The sequence below is a fragment of the Typopeltis vanoorti genome, chromosome 8 (assembly GCF_054136105.1).
Source record: "Typopeltis vanoorti isolate ZY-2024b chromosome 8, IOZ_Tvanoo_1.0, whole genome shotgun sequence".
NCBI lineage: Eukaryota > Metazoa > Arthropoda > Arachnida > Uropygi > Thelyphonidae > Typopeltis > Typopeltis vanoorti.
Genome location: NC_143556.1, coordinates 43,744,890 through 43,764,661, shown reverse-complemented (window position 1 = coordinate 43,764,661; position 19,772 = coordinate 43,744,890). Strand labels below are relative to the sequence as shown.

Genomic DNA, 19,772 nt, shown 5'->3' with positions numbered 1-19,772 from the left:
CTTTTCTATCCTCACGAAACACATCATACCTTTCTATCTCTATTCCTGTCAGGATGTCGTCCTCATCCAACCATGTCTCACCTTATTCCAACAATTTTTGGGTGAACAGACTCCATTAATGCAACCATTTTATCTGCCTTGTTTCTCACACTTCTAGCATTTGTACACAAACACAGCAGCTCATTCCTGAATCTGCAGCTAGTTCAACTGATACCACTCATTCGATTTCTCCTTGCTCAAATGAAGCTATTTCCCTTTCTGCTTATTCATTTCAGAACCCTCTTCAAATCCAACTGTTTTCCTTTGATTCCAGCTCATCCAATTCCTTTCCTGTCTATACATGCATTCACATCCTCTTGGAGCATTCACCTTTCTCATGCTGTGTTCCCCTGTCCACCCTGAGCCTCCCCATTTCCCTGTCCATCTTGCACACTCATTTTCTCATCTCATTTTCCATACTCATGCCACTCACTTCTTCATTCATAACCACCTCTTCAATCTCTCTGTTTACTCTCCCACTCTTCCATATCTTAATGCTTCCAACTTGATCAGGTTTATTCTCTATACTCACTTCTCTACTTTCCAGCAGCAGTCTCTCCAAGCAACTCACACCAAAACTACTCAAATGCAGTCCATCATTCTTATATAGTTTACTTCATCCTTCAAATTCATTCTACACATTAACAAACTGCACCACTTCTTTCTCATCACACATTTCAGCTAACATCATTCATAATCCTTGCTCTCCGCCTCATCTCACCACTGTCATACCTAGGCAACACACTTACTACCTTTCCTATCACACTATTCTCTTCTATCCATCTAAGCAACCTATTGATATCCAGTCTGAAGTGCTCTTTATTCTCAGTCAAGTCGTTTGTGCCTATTAAACCTACCAACTCTTTTGCCTGCTTCCTTCTCATATCCAATGTCTCAATCACTCTACTCATTCCGCCTCCAGTAAAACATACTTTATGCATCCTCTCATCCATGATAACTAATAATTAAGGAATTGACAGCATACATTAGATATATAAATTAAATAAACTTTAATATATACTTTCCGATATTTCGGCAAACGTCATGTTGCCATCTTCTTGGGAACTTAATACAAAGACACGTGCACACAAGTACTCCATAACAGCAAATGAGGACTGCAGCTAGGAAGCTAACGTTTTTCTAAAGTCCTGATGGTGCCCCCTGGCAGGCTATATTGGTAGTTCTTGGCCTTTGGGCTAAAGTTCTTCTGATAAATGTTTCCCAAATTTTGGGCAGTCTCATGCATCCAAATTTGCTGAGGTTTGGCATGTTCTTAAGGGCTGAGGTTGATTCCATGAATAGTCTTTCATATTTGAACTTGCTGCGGTGTATTGCTGTGGCTTTCTTCCATCTTATTCTGTGGCGAGTATCCAGAGCATGGTCTGCAAGCCCAGAGTGGCTGTACTGGTGAAATCGGATGTAATCCTTGTGTTCTGAGATTCTGATATTTGCTGTCCTGCCTGTTTGGCCAGAGTAGGACAATTTACAGCTGCAAGGGACCTGGTATACACCAGGTAGATCTAGGGGAAGTGGTTGGTCTTTAGTGGAGCAGATAAGGGATGCCAGTTTTCTGTGTGGTCTGTAACAAGTGGTCAAGTCATGTTTTTTTAAGATTTTGTTGATTTTTTCCAAGGTGCCTTGGACGTAGGGAATGGTGATGGATTTAGAGTAATCTTTTTTGTGAAAGGGGGGGGGTTGTGGATAACTGGTTTAAGTATTTTTTGGATTCTTTTGCAGGGGTAGCCATTGGCTGAGAAAGTGTCATGGATGTGATTTAGTTCAATGGTTAGGGCTTGATCATTTGAACAGATTATTTTTGCCCTGTTGAATAGTGTCTTAATAACTCCATATTGTTGTGAGGGGGGGGGGGTGATGGAATTGTTGGTGAATGTATCTGACTGTATGGGTGGGTTTTCTATAAACTGAGAAAACCAAGGTTCCATCAGGTTGGCGGGTGACTAGTGTGTCTAGGAAGGGGAGGTTATTGTTTTTCTCTTTTTCCAGGGTGAACTTGATTCTAGGGTGTTGGTTGTTTAATAGCAGCAAATGTCAGAATCTCAGAACACAAGGATTACATCCGATTTCACCAGTACAGCCACTCTGGGCTCGCAGACCATGCTCTGGATACTTGCCACAGAATAAGATGGAAGAAAGCCACAGTAATACACCGCAGCAAGTTCAAATATGAAAGACTATTCATGGAATCAACCTCAGCCCTTAAGAACATGCCAAACCTCAACAAATTTGGATGCATGAGACTGCCCCAAATTTGGGAAATATTTATCAGAAGAACTTCAGCCCAAAGGTCAAGAACTACCAATATAGCCCGCCAGGGGGTACCATCAGGACTTTAGGAAAACGTTAGCTTCCTAGCTTCGGTTCTCATTTGCTGTTATATAGTACTTGTGTGCACGTGTCTTTGTATTAAGTTCCCAAGAAGATGGCAACGTGACGTTTGCCGAAATATCGGATAGTATATATTAAAGTTTATTTAATTTATATTTCTAGTGTACGCTGTCAATTCCTTAATTATTAGTTATCATGTTTAACCAGCGTATAAGCCTCTCTACAAGAATCCTCTCATCCAGCACACTTTTAATAATTGAGTCACCATATAATGCAACTCGCAGGTCTTTCGTTACCTCTTTTATACTAACATGATTTGTTTCCATCATTTTCGCTCTCCCATACATTTCCTGAATTTTCTTAACTTCATTCTACATCCATTTCATCTCTTTCCTCATCCTAACCAACTCAACTTTCGAATCTTGCATCACATTTTCTCTGTCATTCATTCTTTCGAATTCGAAAGAATGAATGACAGAACCCTGCATCACACTTTCACTCTCATTCATCCTTTTGAGTTTCATACTTTCGATCCTTGCATCAAACGTTCACTGTCATTCATTCTTTCTATTTTTCGAGCTTTTGAACCTTGAGTCACACTATTTCCGCTTTCATTCATTCTCTTAATTTCGTTGATTTCCACCACATAGGATGTTATATTCAGGCAATATTGGTCAGGAAAAGAAGGGAGTCACTTCAATACCAAACATGAACTTCTTGAATGCTAGGTAATCTCAAGTAGAGTTGGAAATTTCAAAATGAGGAAATCAGAAAATGAAACTTATTCATGTCTATGATCCTACAGAAGGTTCTACTAGGGAAGAAGTGGAGGAATATTATTGGAAAAAACAGCTGACATAAAGAAAATGGAAATGAATCCCAGACACACAGAAATGTTCTGGGAGAAGTTGGATTTCTGTTCAGGACACAGACTAGTCATCACTGATACAATGTTTCAACATAAACATGTGCACAAATTCACATGGAGAGAAGACACAAGGAAAAAAGTTTCATTCATTATTATTGTTGATAGTGACATCTTCATGGTACAGAGTGGCTATAATTAAACTTCCCCTATTCAGAGATTTATATAGCTTGATCTAACAACAGGAATGTCACCAAATTTTGTAAGGACCTTTCCATGACTAATCAAGACATGGAAAGGATTCCATGAAAGAAAAAAAAATTAGTTAGAAAAGATGCTCATAGGGAGGATATGGTGCTATACAATGTAAAAAAAAGTGTTACAATGGACAGCCAAATGTATTACAGAATAAACGGAATTAATGCACTTATAATACCACAGCAATAAAGCATTTAATATCGATCTAATTTAGCACAGTAATTACAGTCTTACAACTGGACTATAAGTGTTATCACAAACCTGTTACACAACTTGAGCACATTGAGTTCATTCTGAGAAAGACGCCCTGATTCAATGTGTCCACCGTTCTTGTGGACCAGAAATTGCACCCTGTACACAGCATTCTCAACAGTAGAACGTAACATATCTGAAGTAATGTTCGTCAAACTCCTTAATACATTGTCCTTTAAGGCTGCCAAGTTTGAGACACTGTCACAATAGACGTAAAATAACTTGTATGTTACTTGTAAAATAACTTTACAAGTAACATGCAATAAGGTAATGCAAGGCACGTGTTGAGCACTACTACAATAGGAATCTGTTTGTGAATTTTCTCTTTATTTTATAGCACTTATGATGCCAGAAAAACAGGTGTTCAATTTCTTTTTATGCAAATTTTCAATTTACTGGGCTACAACAGTGCCACATTCCCTCTATAATTGACTTTTCAAACTAATTTTGTTTTTTGCTGAATCCTTCCCACGTCTTGATTAGTCTTCCTACCAAATTTGGTGACATTCCAGTTGTTAGATTGCTCTATACAAGTGGATATCAACAAGATATGCACCTGACCAGATCAGAAATACAGATGTGGCCCGGGCAATGCCTTACACAGAGTCAGTATATCACCACCTCCTTATCTCTACTTGTTATTGTTTGTAACATTATGGAAGCAATCCCCTCCCTTGCCTAATACAAAACTTACCTCGTGACTTCATTCCAATAGTCCTATTTTCTGTTATATCAATTCTTCCAATCCCATGTTTTCCTCTATAAAAAAAAAAAAAAAAATCTAAATTAATTAGTCTGTATTTGAGTAAGAGTAACAGCAAAGTAGGTAGATTGTTGTTGAGAGGAAAAGCATATATGGTAAGGTAGAGAAATGAAAATTAAACAGTGGGACTGTAAGCATAAGCTACCAGGATAGGCATGAGATAATGAATGGGAAGAATGCTCGTATGACCTCAGCAGGAGCAAAAAGCTCAAGGGTCATCCTGATGAACAATGAGATGATTAACTGTGAGAAGAAAAGAGGAACCAGGAACAAAGTACCATGCTTATATATCAATACAGGGAAAGAAATAAAAGGTGCAGAGATTGTGGACTTGATAAAATTAGTTGATCCATAAATCATTGGTGTCAGTGAGACACGGTTAACAGAAGATGATATACTCAAAGGAGCAGAATATGATAGTTATAGCCACAGGTTGACAAATTATGCAAACATGCTACTCATCATTCAAAAAATTTACTTGCTCAAGATCACCCAATATTTTAATGACTTGTCCCAATAAGTCGACAGCAATTCCACAAAATCATTAATAGTGCTGTAACTGCTGGTCGAAGCAGTTATTTATTTTTTTTATTAAATAAAAATATTTAATATTTTTATTAAATATTAAAGAACAGAGAAAGGTGAAAAGAACTGGAGGAGGCCTTCATCCAGCAGTGGACAGAAAATGGCTGAAAAGAAGAAGAAAAAATATTCTGTTTTGTTCATTCTGCAGCCTACTTGTCAGCTACCAAAATAGACTTGTCATAGGTAAGTGGGTGAGCATGTATGGTGGATCCTTGATTATAGCATTTTTTGAAAAGACATAAAGAATAAATGAGGGGCTGGGATGGACTTGTCTTCCTAATCTATTCCATTAATCCCAATTTATATTCTCACTTTGATGCCTCTAAAATCATTGATAACCATAAGCCCAGCTTTCAGTAACAGCTGAGGGTGGAAACCAAATTAGAGCTAAAAGAGCTCTGCATACTCTTTTTTAGGGAATAAAAAAAGCACTGTTGGAGGATTTTTTTATGGTTTATTTATTTATTTTTTCTACAAATATACAAAAAAATTTCTGATCTCATAAAAAATATGTATGTAATCAATACTCACCCCAGTTCATTGAAATAAAGAAATAATTCTAATGGTGAAGACTTTGTAATTCCATTTTTTAAGTTTCTCACTTTAGTTGGAATTCCTGAAAGAAATGAAAGAAAATCAATACATTTTTTTCTAATGCACATATTCACCTATTATTTAATCATTTAGATTCCTAAGTAGATTAAGTAAACATTTCTATCAGTTTGTATAAGGAGTATTTGACTGGGCCACTTGAACAATACATCCTTGAAAAGTATGCTTTGAGGGAAGAGGCAGGAAGTTATACTTTGAGTAATTTAAAAAAAAAAAAATTCTGGGTGTCAGTGGGTTCGTAATCTAAGAGCTTGTAGGTAGTGTGACCTGTAAATGAAATGAACATCTTGCTTCGAGATCTTACCACTTCCATGCTTTTAGATTTAAACCCCACCAACGTCTGAAAAAACATTCAAATAATTACTCAAAAATGCAACTTTCTGGTTCCCTGAATTAACAACAACAACAAAAAAATTAATTAATTAAATATTTTAGTTCCAACTCCTCTCAGATATATGAATTATTTAAAATTTGAAAAACCTAATAACCTTTTCTTGTACATATGCAATTGACTCCTCCTCCTCCTTCAGATTACAAAATTGGATAGCAAAATAAAAAATATATCCTTTTTTTACATACTTCACTTAGAATGGGGCTTACCAATCCCCCCCCCCCAAGCCAACTTTGGTATGGAATCTACTGAAAAACACATTCTCTACTCTGTCACTACTAAACCTACCTGGCTAAAATATATTGATGATGTGTCCCCCCATTTGGACACATGGCTGAAATATATTAGATACATTCCTCCTCCTTCACTCTATAACCAATACCCCAGAATACAATTCAAACTGAAGAAGAAAAACAGAAATAGTCTAGCCCTTTTAGACACTTAATCACATGTATGCCTAGACTGTCTACTACTGCCCATAGAAGGATATCCTTCAGGATTGCAGTTTAATCACTTCCACTTGTTCTTGTGTCAACATGCAACAGAGGAAACAAAAGGTTCAAGAGTTTTGGATATGGTTATAGCATCAGAAGAGTTGATAATAACTGAGATGATATCTCTCCCACCAGTTGGAGAGAGTAACCATATGGTTTTGACGTGGAAAATGAATAGACATGCAGGAGTATCAAAGAGACGGGAATGTATGTGGAATTATAAGGCAGGTGATTATAATAGTCTTAGACATCAACTTGGTGAAATTTCATGGAGGGAGGAATCAGAAAGCCAGGATATCATTAGTGCTTGGGAAATTGTGAAGGAATATTTGTTAGCAGCAATGGTAAGCTGTATTCCACGAGTGAAGAAGAGGACAGAATTTGGAGTAAAGTGGATGACAAACAATATTAAACAGGAACTGCATGCGAAAAAGAGGCTATGGAACAGATATAAGGAGACAGGTGAAGAGAAGATGCATGGAGAATATAAGAGACAGGCCAGGAGAGTGACTAGTATTGTAAGGAAGAAAAAACTGGAATATGAGAAAAGATTGGCTCTTAGATCCAAGGAAAATCCTAGGGAATTTTTTAGCTATGTGGCCAGTAGGAGGAGAAATGCTGTGGAAGAATGATATTGTGGGATAAAAATGGAAATAGAGTGACTGATGCAGAGGACATATTGGAATTGTTCAATGGACACTTTATTGGAGTATTTCATCCTGGAGGAATCAATTTTAATACCAGAGGGATAGATACATGGCACACGAGGCAAGTATGTTCCACATACTGAGTACTCTGGATGTTAGTAAAGAGCGGTGGGATTGGATAGTATTTCACCACAAGTTTTGCGAGAATGTGCTAAGGAACTGACAGTGCCTTTGACCTGTCTTTTCAATGAAAGTCTGGCTGCAGGAAAGATGCCCATGGAATGGAAGGAAGGTAAGATAGTGCCATTGCATAAGGGCGATAGCAGACTAGAGGTGTCTAATTATAGGCCAGTTTGTGTGTGTCATCAGTAGTCAGTAAGATCTTGGAGAAAGTAGCGAGGGACCGTATACAGCATTAGGTAGATGAGGGTAATGTTATCTGTGAGAGTCAACATGGATTTGTGAAGGGGTGCTCTTGTTTTAGCAATATGCTAGCCTTTTATGATAAAGTTACAAGAGCATTAGATGAGGGAAGGGCATATATTACAATTTTCTTAGACTTAGCAAAGGCATTTGACAGGGTGCAACATGATAAGCTGATATTCAAGTTGCAGCACATGGGTCTGGATGTCAGATTGGTCAACTGGATTCAGTTGACCAATTGGCGGTCCGATAAGTATCAGAGAGTTGTGTATGGTGGAGCAGTATCAAAGAGGCAGAAAGTTACAAGTGGTGGTCCACAGGGCTCAGTGCTGGGACCTATATTGTTTAACCTTTATATCAATGACATTGTCCATGGATTGCAAGGGGATATTCAGTTGTTTGCAGATGATGCGAAGCTAGGAAGGATTATTAGTAATAGTGCAGATGTGTTAGCCCTGCAAGAGGATTTGAATAAGCTAGACAGATGGGCAAATGAATGGGAGTTTTGGTTTAATGCAGTAAAATGTAAGGTCTCAAGGTTTGGGACACATCGATGGCATGCTGCATACTCTATTAGAGGAGATATACTGGAGGAAGTAGGGGAGACAAGAGATCTGGGGTTGATGATTGATAGAAACCTGAAATTTAAGGGACATATTGCAAAGGTGCTGAAGGTAATGCAAAGGATTGCTGCAATAATGAGAAGGACACTGACCTGCAGAGATAAAATGGTTATCATTCCATTGTATAAGACTCTGATCAGACCACACTTAGACTATTGTTCTCAGATCTGGTCTCCAGGATTTGAAGGGGATAAATTAACTGTGGAAAGGGTACAAAGGCAGATAACAAAGATTCCTTTGGTTGGTTGAACAGCGGGAAGGAGTCATGACAAGGGGCCATTCCTGTTAATTGCGAAAGGAAACTGTGAGGAGTGTTTCTTTGCATGGAGGGTAGTTGAACCATAGAATGCATTGCCTGATGGAGTGGTGAGATTGAGAACGGTCAATGCGTTTAAGGAGTGGTATGATAGACTTTGTGTTTCCTAGGAGGGTCCTCCCTTGATGAGTCTTGATAGACTTGTGTTTCTTAGAGAGGACCTCCCACGATGAGTTTTTTGACTCCATGGAGGCCTGAATAATAATAATAAAAATAATAATAATAATTTGCATGCACATTACAATTCCATTAGTGATAACAGATGAACTGGTTGCTGTTATCACTAACAAAATACTAACTCCTTGGTAATCCTAGCCTACAGCAGGCTAGGATTACCAGGGAGAACGTAGATGGCATGTACTGGCAAATTAACACGATGAGGAAAAGGCAAATATTTAATGTGGAGGACTTCACCCATGGGAACAAAGATTCAAAGGAGGAATAGTTCACAGGGAATGAAATTTATACAGATGCTAAAAGTTAATTACTTAAGATAACATGTAAGAGATAAACTCAAAGTGTGAGACTGCTGACTGCTGATTGTCAGAGCAACATACATCACAGAACTTAGCAGTAACTAATATAGCCGTACAGCTTCTTCTTGTGGAAAGTTTTCATGTGATCTTCACTAAAGAGAATGCCAAGTTATGAAGGGATATATTATGTGGAACTACAAAGCAAGTGATGATGAAAAACTAAACAGTTAGCTTAGAGTTGTGCCTTGACATAAGAATCTGGTGATGAAAGATTTTCTACATGAAAGATGGTCAAGTAGTGTTTGAAAAAAAGTAATATCAGATTGTATACCCAGAGTCAGGAGGATAAATCTGGTAGGAGCAGCATCATTTAGTAGGAGTGCATAAAAAGAAAAGGATGTGGAGGGTATATAAAGAAAAGGTGATGAGGAAGCCCATGAACTGTACAAGAAACAGGCATGGAGGCCAAAGCTAATTAGAAGAGAAGACTAACTGATGCAGCCAAAGAGAATCACAAAAGATTTCTTTTGCTATGGTGAGTAAAAGGAGGAATAACTACATAAGAATTACTTTAATGAGTGCTGATGGTGGTAGGAATGTAACAGAAACAAATGAAATAGTTGATACCTATGTGATCATTTTGCAAGGTGTACTGTCTAGATACAGATATTGTAGTACCATATGTGACACTGACCGATGTAAGAATTGAGACAGATGAAATGGAGGTACTTATGATATTTGCAGAAGCTTAATGCAAACACAGAAATTATATTAGATGGCATATCAGCCAGTGTATTTATGAGAATATTTAAGGGAATAGTAGCTCCTCTGATCATGCTGTTTAATTTGAGCTTCAGTTCTGAGAAGGTGCCTAGAAAGTGGAAAGAAGGCAAAATGGTTCCACTGTATACAGGAGGCTCCAAGCAAATTATATATAGATAAATCAGTATTCACAGGAGTTGTGGATTATTGTAGTGGTAGAGGTAGATAATGGAGAAGCTGATAAGAGGAAGAATTCAGGAATGGGGAAACAGGAATATGATACTCCAAAAAAGGGCAGTCTTACATCGCTAATCTGATCACTTTTTTATAATAAAATGACAACTGAGTTGGATAAAGAATATGGTTACTCAGTGATACTGCTAGAATTGGCAAAGGAATTTGACAGGAAACCGAATGGAACTCTTGTTGCATAAATTGGAGGAAATTGGGAGATGGATATGAAGCTGATAATTTGAATAAGAGGGTGGCTGATGGACAGATATCAAACAGTGGTGTATGGGGAAGTTGAGTCTAGGAGAAGGCAAGGTGGGTGACTAAGTGTTTAATTTGTATCTGGATCTTCTCCACCACCACTTCCAGGTGACCAGATCTGGACACAATAGTCCAGAGGCCCTATTAAAGGTTATAAGGAGAATAATAATCTCATTTGATAGTGCTTTCTTCAATAGCTGCATAGTCTGATGTGCTGTTTTGATTTTTGCAATATGACCTCTAAAATTCAACTCCCTGTCGACAATCACTCCCCAATTCCTGGCCTCATCAATTTCCTTCAGTTTATTTCCATCGATATATCATATACTTATGTTATCTTCACCCCAAAGTGCCTCACACTCAGTCACATTAAACTGGGAGCCATTTATATTTGCTCGTAATACTGCCAGTCATCCTGCAGGATCTTTAGATTATTGACCAATACTCTTATTAGCTTTGCATCATCAACAAATAATTGAATATTTCCCATTAAATAATTACTGGAGACATGCTGTAATTATCTCTCCGGTAATTATCTCTTAGCAGCTGTATGAATTCTATTTCTTTCCTTCCCTGTGACTATTCCTCCTTCCGTTCTTTGTCCCCATAGTTGAAGTCTCTCATAATAATTACTCAACCTACATTCACTGTTCATTGTGCTAATTTGTCAATGCATACCATCTGCATTCTCCCTTATACCCATTCCCCAACTTACAGCAGCAACCAACTATATATATATATATATATATCATCCTAATGGATTATGTCCTACACAGTATAGCCTCAAATAAACTGTCCTCTGCATCCTTGTTCTCTTGATGCTGTACTACTACTACCCTTTTTTAGGTGTCACATGCTATTAGGGAATCTTCACAGCATGCATCTACTGTTATTTATTTATTTATTATTATTATTATTTCTTTAATTTTTGCATACACTTTTATGTAACAAGGCTTAGTATTCCTTTAGCCATTAGCATTGTTCATAGGTTGTTCCATGGGTTCCAAATGGCATCATATTGATGCTGAGATTGGTAAAAAAAAAAGAACTCAATTTGTTTTCATTCCATTGTCACTTCATGTAACAATTCATTGCATATTCACTGTGTTGATGTGATGAGATACTCAAAATAAAATATACTGTATTTGCCGGCATATAAGACACACCAGCCTATAAGACGCACCCCGTTTTTTGTACACGTTTTTTAGGGAAAAAAATTATCACTGAATATTATCATGAATTTATATAATGAAATTCATTAATTTTTTCTTCATATTCAGCTGGCATATTTTGTGATATTTTTGTTTTAGTCCACATACATAACTGGTTTCTCTTCATGAATCTTGAACACCATGATATTATTATTATTATACAGCCTGAAACAATGCATTAATAATTTCTATCAATTAAGATTTGTTTATGTTTATGTTTATGTTTTACACCTGAACAATGACTTGATAGTTCCTGTATGGAGTGAGAGTGTGAGTAGCACTATATTTCATACAAAATAAACCTGTACTACAGTTTTCCAGATGGATCCAGGAAAAAAAAAATGACATAAGTTGAAGATAGACAGTATGAAATGCCAGATGGAAAGCAATACATAATTCCTTCCTGCTCTAATGACATACATACATATATTTAGGGTTTTTTATCTCTTAATCAGAATGGAGACCTGTGCCCTTCAAAAACAGAGTATAATCAAGAGACAACTCTATCCCTTTCTCCTCTTCTTCAAACATATGTAGGTGGTTAATACATATAGAGCTTGCCATGCTGGGAGGCATAGAATTATTATAATATTAATTTTATATTTAATATTATTATTGTAATTATAACATCATTATAATATTAATGTTAATATTATTGACATTAATAATATTAATAATAATTGTAATAACAATAAAGTCATAAAAGAGATCCAAACTACCTTTTTTGAATTCAATTTCTATTTCTTCAGGATAATCTGGTGATGTTCTTGGATCTTGGGTAAGATTAAACAAATCTTCAGGAGGACTCTTTGCTGGATCTTCCAAGATACCAGATTCATAACTGTTCAGTAATAGTGAAAGAAAACGAATAAAATTTAATATAAAATAATATAGATATTCAGAGATTATCACCAAATAAACATTATAAAGTAACATTATAAAATATTTATTGCTCTAATATTTACTGACCATATAAACCTATCAGTTTACAGGAAACCTACAGGTTGCTATCTACATTTCAGCTCCTCTCACCATATTTCTCACAAACTCAGCATAGTTCACATGTTAAAGAAAAGAGCTGTCCGCATCACAACAGATAATAAGGACCTTCAAGAAGAGTTAACATTGATATCTAATAATCATTACTTGAATGGCTACCCACGAAGACTCGTGAACAAAATCCTTTTCTCTGAACCACCACAAAGAGAGCGAGAGGATACTCAATATATCAAAACTATCGCAATTTCGTATGTGAGTGGCATCTCCAACAAGCTAGCTAGTCTCTTCAAACCACACAAAATGTTACATTATAAAGTAACATTATAAAATATTTATTGCTCTAATATTTACTGACCATATAACCCTATCAGTTTACAGGAAACCTACAAATACAGGTTGCTATCTACATTTCGGCTCCTCTCACCATATTTCTCACAAACTCAGCATAGTTCACATGTTAAAGAAAAGAGCTGTCCGCATCACAACAGATAATAAGGACCTTCAAGAAGAGTTAACATTGATATCTAATAATCATTACTTGAATGGCTATCCACGAAGACTCGTGAACAAAATCCTTTTCTCTGAACCACCACAAAGAGAGCGAGAGGATACTCAATATATCAAAACTATCGCAATTTCGTATGTGAGTGGCATCTCCAACAAGCTAGCTAGTCTCTTCAAACCACACAAAATAAGAGTGGCATTCAAACCTATAGAAACAATTTGTAAACTACTAAGATCTCCAAAAGATAACCATCCTTTCTATAAATATGCTGGAGTTTACAATATTCCATGCTGTTGGAATATATGATCCCGATGTAACTTGAACCATTCATGTGGTTCAAGTTACATCGGGCAGACATCAAGAAGCCTCGAAATTAGACAGAAAGAGCACATTGGTTACATCAAAAACAACAGACAAGACGTATCAGGCCTGTCATCTCATTTTTCTATAACTAACCATGTCATTGAGTGGGATAAAAGCTGTTCCCCTTACATAGAAGAAGACTACCACTCCCGTATGTTTAAAGAAGTAGCTACAGTCGCTCGCTCTGTTGATAACCTTAACAGAAACCAAGGTATTAATCCCAGAGATATGGAAAACCCTAATTAGATCTCTTAACACACAGGAAATGAACTTCAATGCAACCTAAAGAACGTTCCTTAGCAACAACTAGTTAATCATGTGCATGCGATACATGTATCACTCACATTCAATGCTATTTCAGTTTGCAACTATAATCGTTAGAATTTTACAGTTATTCATATTTGTGTAATGTTTTTTAACCTAAGTGCTTGTACCCTGAAGATGCCAACAGCTAAAGTTTGGTGATTTATATTTATTAAACCAACAGCTAGTAGGTTTAATAAATATTTATTAGTTAATACTTGATCCATTGCCCAAATAATTACTCTAGTTAGATGATCAAGAAAATAAACATTCATTATTTACCGTTCTAAATTTTAATAATAAGTAGGAAATCTGCACATGCAAAATAAGTGTATATTTCACAAGAATTTTTTTTTTTTCCCAAGAAAAATAAGCAAACATGAGAACATGTGAATTCATAACTGTAGTTGCTTTAGCCATAATTCCAGCCAAAAGCAAGCAAGTAAACAAACAAACAAACAAACACACACTAAAAGGAATTTTGTTGTTCATAATATCTTTCAGTCATTTAAATCACATATAAATGCTCAGGCTAGAATGGGAATGTGTCATTCCATGTGATGAGTATGAGAGTGTAATATATGAAGATATAATGAGTCAATGTATGCTAAACAGAATACTTCTTATACTATATATAGGAGGAACGCAGTTGAGTGAGTGTACAGATATCAATGAGGAAAGTGAGGAATGAACACAAAATGCTTAAGATAGTACTGCTGCTAAAATATATATATATATATATATATATATATATATATATATATATATATATATATATATATATATATATATATATATATATATATATATAAATATAAATAGCCATTACAATATAAGGATAGCTGTGGGCCTAGGGCCTACTGTACTTTACATACACTAATGCCAGAAGCATTTGAATGGGAGGTTAACATTAGTTAATTCTTCTTGGCTGAAAGTTCTTGGCATTAGTGAGAAATAACTGACAGAAAATGATATAGTTAGTAGGATAGAATGTGAGGGGTACAGTATGGGAGGAAGGATAGTGTTAATGACAGCTGAAAAACTGCAGCCAAAAAGAGTAGGAATTCAGCTGGAAGTCAGTGAAAATAGTGCATTCGAGGGCATCTGATGTCAGATAGAGGCTGACAGGAGAAAAGATTCAACTGATTGCCACTATAGACCACAGGATATAAAGGATAATAAGGATGGTATATATCTGTAATTAAGTTCAATGAGTGGGGAGCAAATAATTATAAATGGAATGTATGCAGTTACTAAAGAATAATTGCCTCAGGCAGCATGTGATGGAAGGTACCATGTATTTGCGAGTGCTAGATCTAGCAACTGCATTAGAGGATTTGATTGTGACCAAAATGACCATACTGCCACCAACTAGTGATAGCAGCTAGCTTAATATATGGATTTTCAGTTAAAAAGAGGTCTATGTGGAATTACAGACCTGGTAAGTATGAGATACTCATGAAACTGCTTGAAGGAGTGCCATGGCATAAGAATCTGAAGGCAAAGATAATTCAAAGAGTCTTTTGGTATGTGGCAAGAAAAAGGAAGAATGATTATGGCAAAATAATTCTGATAAATGCTAATGATAGGGAGGTAATTTATGCAGATGAAAGAGTTGAATTACTAAGTTATCACTTTTCAAGAGTATATATTATTTAGGCAGAAATATTACAGCAACAAGAATAATAGGGGCTGATGTGAAAATAGACATAGATGAACTGAAAACAGGATATCACTGCCTTCATTTCATATTACTGCCATCAACAGAAAGTTGATGTGAATACAGCAGATAAGATTATTTATTTTAAGTCTCAGCTCTGGGATAGCCCCCCAAGGACTGGAAGAAGAAAGTGGGAGAAATAGTTCCATTGCATAAAGAAGGCTCCAAGACCTCAAACTTGGAGCCTCCTTTATGCAATGTTGTGTAATACACTTCATGTTGGAGGTTTATTGGATTGTATACAGCACTCAGAAAGGATTAAAACAGAATTTAATACTTCCTGTATTTCGTCTCAGTCACTGAGATATCTTCAGGGATTACCAAAAAACGAATGTAACATATACACAAATACCACACAAAACTAAGCCCAACCACATGGGTGACTCTAAAGTCCTATCTGGTGGAGCGCCCTAAGGGCGGTTGTAGGTGGACTGGAATGTAAGTGGGATCTCTGATGATAAGTGTTTCCCAAATTTTAGGAAGCTTAATGCAATGATTTGATTGATTATTTATTACAATTTGGTTGATTTCTGAGAGCTGCTGCTGATTCTAAAAATAGTCTCTCTTTTGTTGAATTTGCTGTGGTGGAGCATGGTGGTTTTTTTCCATGAGATCCTGTGGGTTGTATCCAAGACATGGTCAGCCAGGCCTAACTGACCATAGTCGTGGTTGCAGATGTATGACTTGTGTTCCTCCTGTTCAAAGTACACCAGCTTACAGGAAGAGGCTACTTTATAAACTCCAGGCACTGACAGAGGAGGGAGCTGATCTTTTGTAGAAAGGACAAGGATAGCAAGTTTGAAGTGGGGCTTAAATGCTGTGTGTAGGTTGTACTTTTTTAAAATCTTGGCTATTTTTTCCAATGTGCCACGGATGTAGGGTATGGTGATGGCATTTCTAACTCTTTCTGAAGAGAAGACCAGGGAATGGAGAGGAACTGATTATTTTTTTAATACTGTAATCGCTGTAGCCATCGGAGAGGAAAGTGTTGTGTATATGGTCGAGCTCATTTGTAAGGGCGGTTCCACTGGAACAAAGATTGTGGGCTCTCTTGGTTAGAGTTTTAATAATGCCATACTGTTGAGCGGGGTGGTGGCCGGAGAGTTTGTGAATGTATCTGCCTGGGTGCGTATGTTTTCTATATACCGTGAAGGAAAGTGTACCGTTAGGAAGGCGTTTACTCTTTCTAGACACCTTAGTTACACTAAGGTGTCTAGAAAGAGTAAACAATTGTTCTTTTCCTTTTCCATCGTAAACTGGATTCTTGGATGTAGGCTGTTGAGGTGACTGAGGAAGGAGTCTAATGTGTTTGGGCCATGAGGCAAAATAGAGAACACATCATCTACATATCTTAGACAGATAGAAGGTTTGAGAGGGGCTGAGTCTATGGCTTGTTTTTCAAAAAATTTTTTCCATGTAAAAATTGGAAAGAGGAGTGAGGGGGGGACCCATGGCTGTTCCCTCTATCTGCTTGTAGATTTTGTTCTTCCAAAGAGATCTAAGATGTCAGAAGGAAAAACATTTTTTATATAGGATGTGGAAAGCAGTGAGTGGGGGGGGGGTCAGAGAGTTGGCTAGCTGTTTTGACAGTTTGTAGCAAGGTGCGTTAGTGGCATCTATTATAGGTCTTAGTGGGGAATTGGGTTTGTGGATATTTGGTAAACCGTATATTCAACGGGAACAGAAAGGTTTGAGTTTTTTCATAATGACCAGAGGCCAGGAAGATACTTTTTTAAGTAAGTTTTTTAATTTTTTAACTTGTGTTTTTATGAGATCGTGTTCTAGTGGGATGTAGGTAGGGCGATCTCAGAGGATAATTTCCATTTTTCAACTGTGGCATTACCCTTATCTGCTCTGGTGATGACGACACTTTTTTCTTTCCATAATTTCCTGAGAGCAGTGCGTTGGCCGGACGATAAATTACTTTTTGGAGGCGAAGACTGAGCAAGGATGTTGGCAACGTCAAGTCTGATGTTATTTGCTATCTCCGGTGCTAAGCGATAGATTCCGTGTTCGATATTATACATTACATCTAGTACTAGCACTTCTTTCGGTGCGACTGCGAAATTTTGGACGAGGCTTAGGGCACTGATGGCATTGTCATTGAACCTTTTGGAAGATAGATTAACTAATGTCTGGAGCAGTTGAATTTGCAGTTGCGGTGTGGATTTACACAGATTGTTATACTTTTTGATATGTTTCTTTTTTATTTTTTGAAATTCTTTCTGTGCAGAAGCTTCTGAGATGCCAGAGAGAATGGACCACATACAACCCACAGGATCTCATTGAGAAAAAAAAACACCATGCTCCACCACAGCAGAAAAAGAGAGACTATTTTTAGAATCAGCAGCAGCTCTCAGAAATCAACCAAATCTTAATAAATATGGTTGCATTAAGCTTCCTAAGATTTGGGAAACACTTATCATCAGAGATCACACCTTATATTCCAGGCTATCTACAACTGCCCTTAGAGGGCGCTCCACCTAGATAGGACTTTAGAGTCACCCATGTGGTTGGGCTTAGTATTGTGTGGTATTTGTGTTTATGTTACATTAGTTTTTTTGTAATCCCTGATGATGTCTCAATGACTGAGACAAAATATAGGAAGTATTAAATTCTGTTTTAATCCTTTCTGAGTGCTGTATACAATCCATTAAGCTTCCAACATGATGCTCACACAGCACTTAAACCTTTACACACCATGTGGTAATACACTATTGGAACTGTTTTTCAGGAAATTGAAGGCAGGGATTTGAGAGGATATTGATGGTTAGGAGAAGTTCAGAGGATATATTGCAAAAACAGCTGTTAGGATTAACTGGTTACTGAAGAACACTTGAAGAAGTAGAGATAAAGTGGTTATTACACCTCTTTATAAAGTCTTGATACTATGATGTTTGATGGGACTACTCTGCACAGTAGTACCATTTGGACTACTGTGCACAGATCTGGATGCCTAGATTTTTTAAGGATAAGGAAGAGTTGGAAAGGATACAGAGGGAAGTGATCAAGATGGTAGCAGGCTTATTGGATATTACTTATGAGAATTGGTTGAAGTTTGTGGGATACAGAAATTAGTTAATAGGAAAAAAAAGGAGTAATATGATGGAGATGAGAATGAATATACAATTTCTTACAAATCATTATACGAATTGACTTATGGAATGAATAGATATTCAAAAGTATAAGGAAAATGGAATTTATGTGGAATTATTATTATTATCATTAACTTCCCACCTCCATGGAATCAGCAACTCATCAAGGAAGGTATGCACTGTCATCAAAGCTATCAGACCACACCTTAAACTCATTCTGTGTCTGCATTCACGACACACTCAGGCAATGCATTCCACTCACTAACCTCTCCATGAAAAAAACCTTCTACTCCATCCTTTGCTCACACCCTGCTTATGCAGTTTACAGGGATGGCCTCTTGTTCTATCCCCCAATCTCTTTCCCATTCTAGAAAAAATTTTTCTTAGATGTTAATCTTATCAGATTAACATGGAAAGTCACTAGCAGAGTGACTTTCCATGTTAATTTCCATGTTAATGATATAGGTGAAGATTTGTATGGAGATATTCAGTTGTTTGCAGATGATGCAAAGTTGGGACGAACCATGAAGAGTAGAGAAGACGTTGCAGCCTGACAAGAAGACTTGAATAAATTGGGTGATTGGGCAAGCAAATGGGGATGCGAGTTCAATGTTGCAAAATGTAACGTTTTAAAATTTGGAAAACAAAGATGGGATGCAGAATTTATGCTTGGTGAGAATATATTGTTGGAGGTAGAGGAAATAAGAGATCTGGGGGTGATAGTGGATAAGGATCTAAAATTTAGGGGACACATAGCCAAAATTGTGAAGACAACACAAAGGCTTCTGGGAATGATGCGGAGGACACTGACATGTAGAAGTAGGGTGATTCTTGTTCCGTTGTATATTGCTTTGATTAGGCCACACATGACTATTGTACCCAGATTTGGTCACCTGGTTTTCAGAAAGATGAAGAGATGTTGGAAAGGGTCCAAAGGCGACTAACTAAGGTGATTTCTGACCTCTGGAATGTCGAGTATGAGGAAAGATTGAGGAGATGCAATTTGCAGAGTCTTAACAGGAGAAAGAGGGGGAGATATGATAGACACCTATAAGTTGGTAAGGGGTTGTTATAGGATCAATGCTGGAGAAGTTCTACAGAAAATAGTGGGAGATTGGGGGAGAACCAGAGGTCATCCCTGGAAGCTGTATAAAGAAGGTATGAGTAGGGGGAGTTAGAGGCAGGCTTTTTTTGAGCAGAGTTGTAAATGATTGGAATGCCTTGCCTGCGAG

At 37.1% G+C, this 19,772-nt stretch overlaps 1 protein-coding gene across 4 annotated transcripts in view; it reads right to left on the bottom strand.

Annotated features, from left to right (window-relative positions):
- The window catches only part of Ass (argininosuccinate synthase), a 271,035-nt gene that overhangs the window by 73,493 nt on the left and 177,770 nt on the right, over positions 1 to 19,772 (bottom strand). For all 4 annotated transcript variants that reach the window (XM_090396642.1, XM_090396641.1, XM_090396645.1 and 1 more), the window contains exons 7-9: positions 12,275 to 12,396; positions 5,640 to 5,724; positions 4,455 to 4,519 (exon numbers count right to left, since the gene is read on the bottom strand). In XM_090396642.1, coding sequence (XP_090252768.1) covers positions 4,455 to 4,519; positions 5,640 to 5,724; positions 12,275 to 12,396 — 272 coding nt within the window. The remainder of the gene's footprint in view (positions 1 to 4,454; positions 4,520 to 5,639; positions 5,725 to 12,274; positions 12,397 to 19,772) is intronic.